Source organism: Trachurus japonicus, chromosome 1, assembly GCF_045865225.1.
Source record: "Trachurus japonicus isolate A0001 chromosome 1, Traja_1.0".
NCBI classification, from domain to species: domain Eukaryota; kingdom Metazoa; phylum Chordata; class Actinopteri; order Carangiformes; family Carangidae; genus Trachurus; species Trachurus japonicus.
In genome coordinates this window covers 29,976,110-29,989,788 of record NC_140907.1, presented here as the reverse complement: position 1 = coordinate 29,989,788, position 13,679 = coordinate 29,976,110, and the positions used below count along the sequence as shown (strand labels likewise).

Below are 13,679 nucleotides of genomic sequence, written 5' to 3'. Positions count from 1 at the left end.
GTGCGTACGTGCCTCTGTGCCTGGTTTTTTGGCTGAAAAGCATTGGGCTTTCACGCCCATGGAGGTTTAATTAGACATGGCCTTGGGGGCAATTAAAACATCAGAGGCTGCTTTCTCATGTGGACAACACCGAGTGGTTACCACTGTAAATATTGTCTTGATTTTGATTATGCTAAACATTTCAAACTGCCAGCCTCCACTGAGTCTGTTTAACGAACTGAATGTGCCATCTCCCCAAAAATCCCATTGTTAGAATAAAAACTGTTGTTGCATCTATAGCAAATTTTGTTCGTATGTCTTCTATATACTGACAGCAGAGATATCATTAAGGTGAGGGCAATATCATCGCGAGGCATCATTGTACTTTAGCCATCCTGTAGGCTCGACACACAGTCTAATTGGTATTGTACTAATAACACACTGGCTAGGGCTGAAAACATGTAGTAATCCTTTCCCCTTGTGTTGGCGCTATAAGCTCAGGTCACACTGATTGGGGCACCTAGAGTCAGTGGCATTGTAATTTGTGAGTTTTTAGTTGAATGCAGTGGAGATAATGAGTGGAGGGTCACGGCTACAGTCCCAGCCCAAGTGTAATGAGCAGAAAAGGAATTCACAATTCAGTTAATCCGCATGTGTGTTGTTGTGTATGTTGTGTATATTGTGTACTGTATACGTGACCGAGCTACAGAGCCGCATATGCTGCTGCTCCACACGGTGATTATTGCAACCACTGTGACTAAGACATTGTTTACTGCACTGTTATAAAAAAACAAAAAAACAATAGATTTATTATCTGTTTTTAAAGTTTCTCTTAATTTTAGACGTCCAGCTATGATGTGTCTATCCACGAATGTATGAACAAAGCCAAGTTCTCCTGGTGATCTCTTTAAAAAGACAAACCATAAAACCGTCCGTGACCTTTTCTACGGATGGGGCTCGGAGGACGCAGGAGGAGAGAGGCCCAAGGTAATTCAGCAGAAATATGAGCAAATGTTCTGGCTTGAAACTGCTGTAAACTGACAAGATACAAAACTCTGAATGAGCCACAGAAGACGAGACTGAAAATAATAAATGCAGTAAATCTAGTTTGGCTGCACGAGTCACATGGCTCCTGGAGACGGCAAAAAATATCTGCCAGATGGAAAGATCTCAACAGCTATTTCATGGTTTTTGCTGTTAAATTTTGCACAGGTCTTTGTGATGCCCAGAGAATAAATCCTATTTATTATTGTGGTGTCTCAACAACTGCTGGACAGATAAAGACAGATTAGCCCTGAGATATGCCGCCTACAGGATGATTAATAATCATTGAGATGTAGCGCCATCATCATGCCAATATGTATTGTATAAGTCTGTTGACCGTATTGCAAAATTAATGATATTCCCATCAGCCTTAATTAAACTCATTGTTTATTTAAAACTACAATAGGATAAATCTGTTGACATTTTCACAGTGAGCATGTTAGCATGCAGTTATTATGACAAATCACTGCTGTTGTGTTAGTTACAGCCTCAGATGGTGTGAGACTGTTGAACTGCTCCAATTTAAGTGCAGCACTTCCTGATAAATCTAAAAATCTAATGTAGTATATTTTTTATTAACTTTTCCCTATACAGACTTATTCTCTTTGAGTACATTTGTTATTACTTATTGTATATTTATACTATTGCTACAGTACAGAGACCTGAGTACTACATCTCCTTCCTCATGTTTCATGGTGTGAATGACAATTAAAGATCTATCTATCTATCTATCTATAAAACACAGATTAAACAATGAAACATGACAAAATATAACAAATTTTATTAATGCGTAGCGTGTTACCATTCAAGAAAATTAACCATCCCACCCAAAACAAGTCGAGTATTTTGGTATCACAGCTTGTAGCGGCTACCCTTTCAGTTTGTCACTTTTTCTGTCGTCGAACATGTACAAATTCACAACATCTGTCATGATAATCATTATAATCTTTTAAAAACCAATATGATAAACGATACTCTTCACAATCGAAATTGGTAAAAAATTATATGGACAATGGATGAAGCAGCTCAGACAACGAGCACATTTTACTAATATTTAAGGTTTTGTGATGATAATTGTGTGAGCTTGTCTCACGGACGTCCATGTCTCTGCAACATGAGGCATTAACTCCATCTTGTGGTGCAGAGAAGAACTTTCATGGATGATGGTGGAGGTTAGAGCAACACGTCAATTAGGACATTTTTCCAACCCCAATGTGAAATGTAAAAGCCCTGAGAGCCTGCAGGTGTGTGAACATGATATTTACTTCTTTTTGTTAACGTAGCAGGTTGGTAATTCCCTTTCTCTTCGCTGTGGCGACCAGCGAAGCACACCGCATCATTAAATGAGAAAAAAAAAGATACGGCCAAAAAAACACAGGCAGCTTTAATTCAGGTACAGCTTTTAAGAAATAACAGTTCTTACAAAAGTCAAGCATCACATGTGACACACAAGCTGACCTGAGCCAAACCTTGTTATATTTAAAATGTCAAAAATAAAAAGACATAGAAATTCAAAAAATAAAATTCATCGTTAAAAAACTGTGAGCTGTTGACAAAGTTACGCTGCAGACTGTTGATGTGTACAGTTACTTCAAAAAATCACTGTTCGTTGTTGAAAATGGACTTATTAATAAAGTTTGTACCGGTCTATCATGGTTATGAACAACAACAGTAAAAAAAAACAACATTAAATTAAATTAGGATCCTGTTTGACTTCTGCAAGCCTCATCTTGTTGTCGAGTTATGGTATTCTCCCGTTTAAAACAAAATTACTATAAAATGACACAACTTAATGGTCTAAATCAGCTAACAAACGGTTTCTTTAAATATGAACCCTTATTCCCCTTGACCCTCATCCACCTCCTTTTTGATCTCCGACGCATTTTTGTCGTTTTCCTCTTCGCCTTTCTCGTCTTCCTGCTTGTTCTCTGCTGTGTCCTGTTCCTCCTTTATCTCCGGCTCCGTGTTGGTTTCCGTTTTCACCGTTGTCACATCAGGCTTTGGTGCGTCCTCTTTAACTACTTCCTGAACATTATACTTTCTATACAGCGTATAGTCTTTTACCACACTGATGCAACACACGGCCTTGATGACCTCCACAATGATTGTCAGTTCTGGGTTTGTCAAATCCACTTTGTTTTTGGGATTCAGCTTCCCCACAAGACCTGAAATGGTAAAAAAAAAAAAGAAGGTCAATTCAGTTTCATAAATTACTTATCGAGAAGTTGAAATTCACTTTTTTATTTGACATAGTTATCTGATCGATATTAGTTGGATTAAACAGACTCCTACCTGCAATTGATTTGATGATTTCGTCTCTCTTGTTGTGGCTGCTGTTGCGGGCCTTGAATGCGATCTGATAGGTACCACAGTTTGGGGTTTTGAACCAAGGCTCCAGGAAAGTGGTCAGGTACTTCACCATATCATCCTGGAAGGCCTTGCACGTTCCCGTCACCTGGATTAGATCAAAAGAGGGATCACACACACACACACAACGCAGACAACAAGAGTAAACTTACTTTGATTACTGTTGTCTCTATAAATACTCAAACATTAAGTTTGATTGTTAAGCAAGGCTGGATGTCAGGCAAAACTATTCATAAATGCAGCATTAAACATTTGTGTGATTGTTCTAACTTAGATGTGTGCGTCTTTAGAAGTGTCAAATAATGCTGATGTGTCATTTTCAAAACCACTAGCGTACTTCTAAAGGTGAGGCCACACTATACCTGACAAAGTCGTGGAGTGTCGTGTTGTGTCGCTCCCATTGAGAGAGAATACATTGGGTCACGCCGTCGGGTATCCCAGCATGCTTAGTGCAGCGAAGGTGACGTACGGCGGCGCGACCCAATGTATTTTCAATGGGAGCAACGCGACACTCCACGAGTTTGTTAGGTACAGTGTGGCTGCACCTTAAAGGGATAGTTCAACATTTTGGCAAATTGGCCCATTGCCATAATCCCTATAGTCTTAGCAGTAGGTTCGTTACCTTTAATTGTCGGCTATTTTTAGAATGGCGGAACAGAGCCGTGAGCTGCTCAGGGATTTCTTGGTTTCCCTCATCAAACTTATCAAATACACAATCCAACAACTCCAAAACGCTCTGGTGGACAAGTTGTGACCTGCACATTCACCACACTATGAGATAATAACAGAACTTTACCAAACAGAGTTGTTTTAGAGGGAAATGCAGAGACTGCTTGATGAAAAACTGTCCCTGAACGCAACGTGAATTAGTGGTTTTGCATGAATTTACCTCTAAAACAACTCCACCTCGTAACGTTACATTATTATCTCATAGCGTGGTGAATGTGCAGGTCACAACTTGTCCACCAGAGCGTTTTGGAGTTGTTGGATTGTGTATTTGATGAGTTTGATGAGGGAAACCAAGAAATCCCATTAGCCTCCGTAGCGTAGCTCTCAGCAGCTCTGCTCCGCTGTTCTAAAAATAGCTTACACCAACAATTAAAGGTAACGAACCTACTGCTATGACTATAGGGATTATGGCAATGGGCGAATTTGCCCAAAATGTTGAACTATCCCTTTAAGAAGTAGACATGATTATCAGATTTTAGTCATCTGAGAGCTGAGCTGCTCGTAAATCCCTCTGCCTCATGTAGAATAATGTATTTCTATGTATCAAGTGTTAAATCACTGGTGTTATATTAAACACAGTTCTTACCGGAAGCATCCGAAGGATCACACGGGACTTTTTCTTCTTGGTGGTGTGGAGATCAGACAGGATGTGATGAACCAACTTGTCCGATTCTGGGACAAACGCAAAAAACAAAGTCAAAGTAAAGCCACTTTACAGAGAAATAATCACTGTAATCACTGTTCATTCAGTTAAATAATTACCCAGATTTTGAGTTTTGATGAAGATGACATTATTCGCTCCGCTGTCCAACGCCTGGAAGCGCCTCTCCGGTTTGGTTCTGGATGCTTGCAGCTGTGCCACTTCCTTCTTCAGAGCGACATCAACGTCTTCTTCCTCGGCCTCTTCGTCTTCACTGCTGCTCCCGGCATCATCTTGCAACTGCATCAGTCATAAAGATGGAAATTTCATTATATGTACTTATTAATTGTTTTAATGAATTGATAATATGATACAGAAAAAAATCCAAGAGTTCAAAGATTACATTCTCAAATTAATTTTAGTTTTCTCCAAACCAAGTCCAAAGAGACAACACCACATAGATATCATCAAACCAGACAGAGGAAACCATAAAAAACTAAAGCCAGCTCAATTATTATTTGTTCCTACTTATTTCTTTATTATTAACAGTGTCAGCGTTACATCAGCTATTCCTGTGTACATTTTCTTTTTATGACTCAACCCTGAGCAAAGTCAACACTGAAAAAGGAAGCAGGTTGACATGTAGTTTAATTGACATATGTTTAAGGAGCAGTACATTTCAAAGCAACAACACACCCTGGCTACCATAATATAAGAAACAAACACACTTTACAGCTTAATTAATATAAACTAATTTCACAATTTAACTTATATCTTCTACTTCTTTTACTAGCTGCAATTCACTTGTCCAACCTGCTCATGATCCCAGTCTGGACACAGAGATAATCTCAACCTGCAGCCCTAGTATGTAGCTGTACGTAGCTTTCCAACACAAATAATGATATATTTATATTTATATAGCTACTGTGTCCTCCGGTTATTATTATTATTTAGTGTAACTAACTGGACACATGTTGGTGTTTCTCACTCACCTTCTCGGGTCCATAGAGCTTGTCTGCGTACTCATTGAGCAGATTGAAGGCCTCCGCGGTGCACTTCCTCTCGTTCATGTTGCATGTGATGAGGATCCCCTCCATGCCCACCTCCAGCTCCCTGCAGCCCTTCCACCGCTTGTTGTGGTGCCCATACCGCTTCTTGCTCCGCTTCCTCGAGTCGTTTTGCGCGGCTGACATGTTAGCAGAGAGGATTTCGTCCTGCTCCAAACCCCTAACCCTTGTATTTTTTTTTTTTTTAAAGCTCAGTAGCGGCGGGCTACCTTTCTTGTTTTGGTTACTACTCCAAGCGGCTTCGGCTCGACCACGCGAGGTTTTTTTTAAACTGCGACGGCTACGACGTAGGAGCCACGATAAGTTCACGTTTCAGTGCAAACATGCGTTCAAGTTGAAAGTGCGGCTATTTCAGGTTTCAGGGGAACGACCGACGTCTCATTCAGTCACAACATAGCACGCTTTTTTTTTTTATGGAGAGTCCGTACGGCGTGCGAGGAGGGACAAAAGTCCTCGGCGTTCTCGCGAAACAAAAATACAGTAAACTCTTCTTCTACCCTTTATTGGGAGTTTATTGGGGGTTAGCATACCTACAATTTACACTTTCACAGGGTATAATTTAAAAACACCGACAATTGCTTTCAAAATAAGTATAGTTTTACTTGGCATGGATTCAGCAAATTGTTGGAAACATCCTTTTGTGATTCTGCTCCATGTTGATTTGAACGCATCATATAATTTCTGCAAATTTGTCCGCAGTAGCCTACATTCATACTGCATCTCTCCCCCTCTATCACACAAGGATATTTCTCAACTTGCATTCACAAGGAATTTTATTAATTCCCCATCTACAATCCATAATTTTATTTAAAATGTCAGAATATCCATAGAAATCTCTGCACATAGATAGGGACAGGGCGGGGTTTTTATAACCAACACTGTATGCCCATGACCTTTGATTCCTCAGGTAGCGCTGCATATAAAACCTGAAGGATTGTACAAAGGAAATTAACACATAGACTTACAAACTCTTTGGAAAACGGTTTGCCACTGAATCTACAAGTGCAAGTTATTTACTGCCAATTTATTTGTGCCCAAACACATTTGAGATGCACTGAGGCAAAGTGGGAAAGTGTGTTATGATTTTTCTTTTAAATCGTGAACATTGTGTCCTTCCAAATAATAAAGACAAAGAGCATCCAGGATGTAAACACCACAAAGTTGTAACCAAGTTGTACACCAGTTGGAAAGAATTCAATTTTATTATCATTATATAACATTTAATTTCATCTCCAAAGCAATAACATTCTTTATTGTGTTACCATAATTACCTGATTCACACATTACAAATATTTGAGACAAATGACTGTTGCAAAATCATAAAAACAACAAATAGACAGTGAATCGTTAAAAAGAGGTTTAGTTACTATAGTATATAAAATGTTAAATAAAGGCTTTGATTTGATTTATGTATGTACTTCATAAAAGGAGAACTGTCCAATACATGTGAGTGTAAATAAATAAAATATTCTTCATTTTCTTCAAGCAATTCTCTTCAAGGCTTTTTCTTTTTTCCCCTCATTAAATTACATTTAGTCATTTAGCAGAAGATTTTTTTTTTATCAAGGACTTACAATTAAGGGAATAAAGTAAAGCTTTCCCCAGAGGAGACACAGTTTAACCAACAAAGTAGAGTTATACAGGAACCATCTTTGTGGGAATCAGTCATACTTCCCACTGAAAATGACTGTTTCTGTACAACCTTAATAGCTTTTTCTTAGTGTTGACCTTTGTTGAGGATGACAGTTCAGGGCCGAACTCATCTGACAGAGAGAAACTGAGGACCCAACAGCAGGAGAGGCCACTACTGCACTGCTGCTCTTCATTAGCGACGACTCCCATTTGAAGAACTCACATCCCTTCTGGATCCTGCCCCCGCTGCCCGACCGGCGGACCGGACAGCAGTAAAACCCCCGGCCTTGGTTCGGACCACCGTTGGACACGACTTGGCGCTTTGCACGACGGCCGCAAGAGCACAGTGGGGATGTGATCCTCTGTCCTCCTTTCCTTGTCATAGACATAAAGGAATTATTGGTAGATGATGAGAGGGTGTTGGCTGACAAAGAGCGGAGGACGGTCTTAGAGGTGTTTAGAGAAGTACTCGAGGACGGGTGAGTTGGGGCTGCAGTCTGTTTTGTTGGGTCTTTCCTTGTCATAGACATAAAGGAATTATTGGTAGATGATGAGAGGGTGTTGGCTGACAAAGAGCAGAGGACGCTACTCGAGAACGGGTGAGTTGGGGCTGCAGCCTGTTTTGTTGGGTCTTTCCTTGTTATAGACATAAAGGAATTATTGGTAGATGATGAGAGGGTGTTGGCTGACAAAGAGCGGAGGACGCTACTCGAGAACGGGTGAGTTGGGGCTGCAGCCTGTTTTGTTGGGTCAGTGTAGATGGTAAAGAAGGACTTTGGAGTCTCTTTGAACTTTCTGTTTTGAACGCTGACTGGTTTGGGCTTGGCAAACGAGGTATTAGGTGTGGAGGTCTTTTCTGGGATGAAAGGTTTGTGCCTGAGTGGAGAAGGTGTGTTTGTTCTGGAGGTTTGTGGTGCCCAATTTGACTTCTCTTTGAGATGAAGAGAAGTTTTAAGTCCTTCTTCTTCTTGCTTTTTTGTTTTGGACTTCCAAGTAACGGCCTTAGGAACAGCAAAATATTCGTCTGGCTCAGAGATCGCTGGATGCTGCTCCGTCCTCTTTATCTGGTCCGTTCTGTGTGCGGATAAGTTTGTGGAGTTTTTCTCCCTTGATATGACCTGACCCTCTGTTGAACTGTCAAAGTCTTCCAACATATAACACCCACTGTCAAAATCAGACATGTACTCGGTGTCACATTGTCCATCCTCATCCAATAGCACATCATCATACGAGCCACACCTCTCCTCTTCTTCCACTAGAAGTTCTTCACTTTCCTCGTCCTCCACAAGTCGCACTGTTGCTCCCACTGTTTTGGAGAGCTGGTTTGGCTTAGGCAGATGTGAAAGGGAGCCCAACGTAGTAGAACACAGAACAAGGCTTTTATTGATGGCACTGAGTGGTGAAGATCCATTTACGGTATCGGTTGAGGTAGTAGAGGTAACCGACCTCCTGCTACGACCCCACAGTGGTGTACTCGCACCGGTCAGAAGAGTCTTAGGTGATATTATGCTTTGACAGATCTGAATAGACTCCTGAACCAAACCTGGGCCTCCCTTTGTGTCTAAATCCATCATGTTGTTCTTTATTTGACAAGATTTAGATGTTGATGGTTTGGCTGTCGTAGGCGTTTGTTCCTCTTTATTGGGGTCTGGCTTTTCTTTTTTGTTGTTGTCGTCTGCAGTCGTGTTTTCAAACATGGGCTTGACCATTGGTGGCGTCTATGAGAAGAAAATAAGATGAGCGATAAAGTCAGCCACTCACATACAGTAATATACCCCATTCCAGATTTCCTCTGAAACTGTTAAGGTTGTGTTAAAGGTTATTTGGGATTATATTGCACAGCCTTTTGAGCTGCATGTTTAATTATCTTGCTCCGTCTCCAGAAAGATGTATTTCAAATTTCACCAAAAAACAGAATTATAAATATTTTACCACATAAGAATCAGAAAGATCATGGTTTATTAACTGCAGCAGTCCACTTTTATATTTGTTTATTTATATAAAACATCTTTAAAAAATTAAAAAGCCAACATATAAAATTCATGAACATCTCCATAGGTTGTAGTCATCATGCATAAGAAGTGCTGCCTCTGGAGTTAGAAGGAGGGGCGGGTATTTAGGAGCTGGGATGCATCGCTGGACGATGGCCACTCACCCTCTCAAGACTTCTAGTGATCTTCATCACACACCCATCCCTCATCATCCTCGCTGCCAGCTGAGCTGTATTCCTGGAGTCATCCAAACCTGAGGAGAAAAAGAAAAACAACACACATAGGCTGAGATCTATATGTAAAATTATTTGGACTAAAGATTTTTAGTTTATATTTCGTACCTGAATGTTCCCTCCCCGCGAACTGTATTCCCAGATCTTGTAGCGCCCCGTTCAGGCCTTTGGGTTTCCTGCTGTAGAAGAGCTAGAAAAAAAAAAACGGAGTATGGATTTATTACAACACAAAGGCCAACATGATTAGGCTTGGACAAACTGATCATTCAGAAACAAGATAATGAACAATTTGCTTAATTTATCAACTGCTACAGCTGCATCAGCGTGGACTTTGCTGCTTACCCCTACTTACATCAAATTGAATGCCTTAAAGTTGAAAACTTTACTTTAATCTCTTAAATTTTCCAAAAGCATGAAATATAATTTAAAAACAAAACAGAATAACTGCTAGATTAATCAATTACCAAATGTATTGTTTGGTCATAGTCATATAGACAGCATGAAAGAGAGCAGAGGTCAAAAAGAAAAAGCAAGTGAGCTTGTACTTACCCTGTATGTGCTTCTCAGGTCGATCCAGCTGTTGAGCACATCAGGTTTATGGAGCTGTTTGCGCTTACACTCGTACTGTAAACAAACTCCGAGATCCCAGTCTGATACGCAACGCAAATGGTGTCACATTACATTTGTATCAACAGATGCAAATCATTCAAAGTTCTTGTGCAAGAGTTGTTGTGTGAAGACATTTTATGTGATCTTTTTTTTTTCAGCACAGGAAATAATCAGTTTATTAACTGAGCTGAGACCACATGAGTCGGTTTATCAACTTCATTACCTACAATTAATGGCCTCAACAAGCTCAATAAAAACCAATACCAGACTTTTACCTGACCATGTGAGGAAAGTGCACAGTTTCTGAGAGGCTGAAGGTGCAGAACATCTCTGTTGTCTGTTGGGAAACACCAAACCCTTCTCCACCTTTAGATTTTGCAGCCAGCGGGAGAATCGAGAAAGACAGATCTGAATGGGGATCCCTGCCTCTACTTGCACCTGAGAGACACAGAAATGAAGCTGTCAGATGCAACATGAAACCACACAGACATGAACATAAACAAAAAACTGCAGTGGTCTTTGTAGTTGTATATTTATGCCTATGCACAGACACCTGTGTAATCCCGGTGAGCTCAGTGCAGAACTTGGACAGGTTGGGGTGCTCCTGAGGTTGAACGTATGTGTGAAACTCTGACTCCACCTCTCCTGAGGAGGTGTTCAGCAGGACGGCTGGAAACTCAACTACAGGAAGGTGGAAACACAAGGAGGAGAATTGGTGATAAAGACTGGAAATCATTGCGGTTCTATAAGAAATACTGTGGTCTGCAGAAGTTTGGGCAAAATGTCTGTTAATGTGAACAGTTAAGCAAGTGGAAGATTAAATAATGTCGGAAAGCACAAAGTTAAACATGAAACACTTGTTTGCAATATTTTAAGCAATATCAGTGTATTTTCTTTTTGTTTTCTACAATTTTAGAGAGAAAAGGGGAAACAAAGCAGCAGGCTGCAAACGAACAGGAAACCCAGGAGACTTGATCTCTTAGGTAACTTTGACCAAGGTATCAGACAAGATATTTACTATTTACACACTGTGATAGTTTCCAAAAGGGGGGCTACTAGGTACTAACTATGCAGGGGGCCAAAACCTTTGCTGCGTGCCCTTTTCCTTTTCTAAAATGTAAAAAATAAAAATGATACTGTTTAAAATGTAAAGGGATAGTGTCATCTGTAACTTTATGCCTTTTGGAAATATTTCATCTTCCACTTGCTTAACTGTTCACATGAACAGAAATTTTGACCAGGGGTGCCCAAATGTATCTGCACTGTACATATATATATTGAAAAGAAACGAAACTTTACTTACTAATTTCCTGGCTGTAGTTGTTTTTCTCTTGCCAGCAAGTGGACTCAAAGTCAATCACGATAATATATGAGAATATTTGATCTGAAAGAAAGCACACAATATTATAATCATCTAATCTAAACATAAACTTATAAGTTACACGTTTTCAAGTCAGACAACCATACAACTCACTTGACACCAGAGATTTCTTTGACCCAGAGGACTGACTCCGCTGCCTCAACAACCCGAGCTCTCTGTGGAGAAAATAAACCTGAATTAGCGCCAACACGACAACTTCTTTCTTGTACTAAATTACCTTAAAAGTTCACGTTGAATTCGCCAGAAATACGTTAGTTTTTTTTTTACACATTAAACACGTGTCTTTGTCTTTCCAGTTTGTTATTTGGCTAGTCAACAACAGGCTAATGTTTGGGGCTTTATCGGTCACTTACTTGGCCAGTTTCTTTGTCGACATCTTCTTGGATCTAGTAAACCGATGAGATGTTTGTAACTTTACCAGGCAGTAGAAACTAAAACGTGAAATTATTAGTTATCAGAGTGTAACAGTCGCTAATTTTAAAACGCAGGAAAACGCGCTGCTTTTTTTGAAACATAATGATCCACGATGTTGAGCTCGATTAGTTTCGTCTGTGAGGCGTGTAGTCGATCACAGAAAAGCAAACGGAATTGACCGAACTAAACTTCCGGTTTCACTATTTTCTACCAAAATAAAAGCATATAGATGACGCAAAAATACTATAAAGGCATAACGATGTGGCGTCTGTCTTATATATATAAAGTAAAATATAACCAGAGAACATTTAGTAAAGACTGCTCAATTTTAGCGACATATACGGACTCACTAAGGCGATACATTAATTTATTTTGAAATTCAGAAACCGGAAGTCATGCTAGTGCTCATCAACTTTACGTGACACTAGTAACGTACAGTAGCACCGGTGTTGTAGCCATGTGTTTATACCCGGTAGCTAAATAATGTGGATTTGGAACCAGCTGAGCCAATAACATCTGGTATTTATTCATTTTTACCGTTGTTTTTATTCTCAGACATATATTTAAATTAAATATGCTGCACTACTGCATCGTAAATCCAGTTTAAACTCTTCTTTGGACGTGTTGGCTAGTGAGGTATGTAGACTTTCGTGTGTTAGTTACTCCAGGAAACTGACCCCTGAGAGAAGTTGAGCCACTTGACTAGTGAAACCATTTAATCTTTGCTGTTATTAGACACATTTAAAGTTCATACGCCTTGCTTTAATGTTTAATATAGCCTACAAGAAACACACAACCTAGAAAAACATCGAAATCACCTGTGGATACAAGTCAACCTTACAATAACTGTCTATGGCAGCTGCAGCTCAAATATATTAAAAACAACATTATAATACTGTTATGATATGTCTCTAATGCTCACATCCTCAAACCAAAAAGACCACCCTGTTTAAGTAATATGTACTGCACTTGTTTCTATAGCCACTCTGTAAAGACATTTGTATTCAAAAATCTATATACAGTATCAATATCTATATCTTAGTTTTTGTTTTTTTAATCTTTTATGCATCACTTGTGTGAGAAAACTTTACTTGTCTAATTATTAAATCTAAAATACTTTATGTTATTCTTTAAAATACCAATGCAACAGGACAAGGAGGGATGTGTATTTATGATGGTGGTGACAAATAATGATTTAAACAAGTTTATATTAGAACAAAGAATACACAAACTCTGTAAAGGCTTTCAACACAAGATATTAGGAGACGTTTTCTTGGGCTACAAGAATTTACAACAAGTTATTTGTCAGTATAGACAAGACCATTGTGGCTGTTATTGTTGAAGATGAAAGTAATCATTTCTATTTCAGTGCCAACTTTTAAAACATGATTAGACACACAGTCTGAGCCGGCTGAACTCAGGGGTCCAATGTTTTCCCCTCATATGCGCCTCAGAAGGAGAATTCAATTTCAAAAGAGGATTTTGTAAAAACCTATATGGACATAAACCTGTGTTGAAGTTCATTATTGACAACCAGAGCGCCATTCAAGTATATATATATATGTATTTTTTTAAATTTCCCAATAGGAACAT

At 39.4% G+C, this 13,679-nt stretch overlaps 2 protein-coding genes across 2 annotated transcripts; both read right to left on the bottom strand.

Annotated features, from left to right (window-relative positions):
* Positions 1–1,779: 1,779 nt before the first annotated feature.
* Positions 1,780–6,271, bottom strand: thumpd1 (THUMP domain containing 1). The gene is made up of 5 exons (XM_085784509.1): positions 5,752–6,271; positions 4,882–5,059; positions 4,706–4,791; positions 3,316–3,478; positions 1,780–3,188 (listed from the first exon to the last, which is right to left on the bottom strand). Exons 1-5 carry the CDS (start codon positions 5,950–5,952, stop codon positions 2,860–2,862), a joined length of 957 nt encoding a protein of 318 aa, XP_085640635.1. The 5' UTR covers positions 5,953–6,271; the 3' UTR covers positions 1,780–2,859.
* A 915-nt stretch (positions 6,272–7,186) lies between these two features.
* eri2 (ERI1 exoribonuclease family member 2) lies at positions 7,187–12,226 on the bottom strand. The gene is made up of 9 exons (XM_085784494.1): positions 12,026–12,226; positions 11,766–11,827; positions 11,595–11,675; positions 10,845–10,972; positions 10,567–10,729; positions 10,232–10,332; positions 9,791–9,872; positions 9,614–9,702; positions 7,187–9,176 (listed from the first exon to the last, which is right to left on the bottom strand). Exons 1-9 carry the CDS (start codon positions 12,046–12,048, stop codon positions 7,530–7,532), a joined length of 2,376 nt encoding a protein of 791 aa, XP_085640620.1. The 5' UTR covers positions 12,049–12,226; the 3' UTR covers positions 7,187–7,529.
* Between the last annotated feature and the right edge of the window lie 1,453 nt (positions 12,227–13,679).

Bases quoted from the DNA above. Each gene is read 5' to 3' on its own strand.
- thumpd1 (XM_085784509.1), bottom strand. From the start codon at position 5,952: ATGTCAGCCGCGCAAAACGACTCGAGGAAGCGGAGCAAGAAGCGGTAT. The intron at 5,060-5,751 runs GTGAGTGAGAAA...TGACTGATGCAG, and splicing joins AGCTCTATGGACCCGAGAAG to TTGCAAGATGATGCCGGGAG. The intron at 3,479-4,705 runs GTAAGAACTGTG...GATCTAATCCAG, and splicing joins TGATCCTTCGGATGCTTCCG to GTGACGGGAACGTGCAAGGC.
- eri2 (XM_085784494.1), bottom strand. From the start codon at position 12,048: ATGTCGACAAAGAAACTGGCCAA. The intron at 10,973-11,594 runs GTAAGTAAAGTT...ACCTTCCTGTAG, and splicing joins CAACTACAGCCAGGAAATTA to TTGAGTTTCCAGCCGTCCTG. The intron at 10,730-10,844 runs GTGTCTGTGCAT...TGTGTCTCTCAG, and splicing joins AGCTCACCGGGATTACACAG to GTGCAAGTAGAGGCAGGGAT.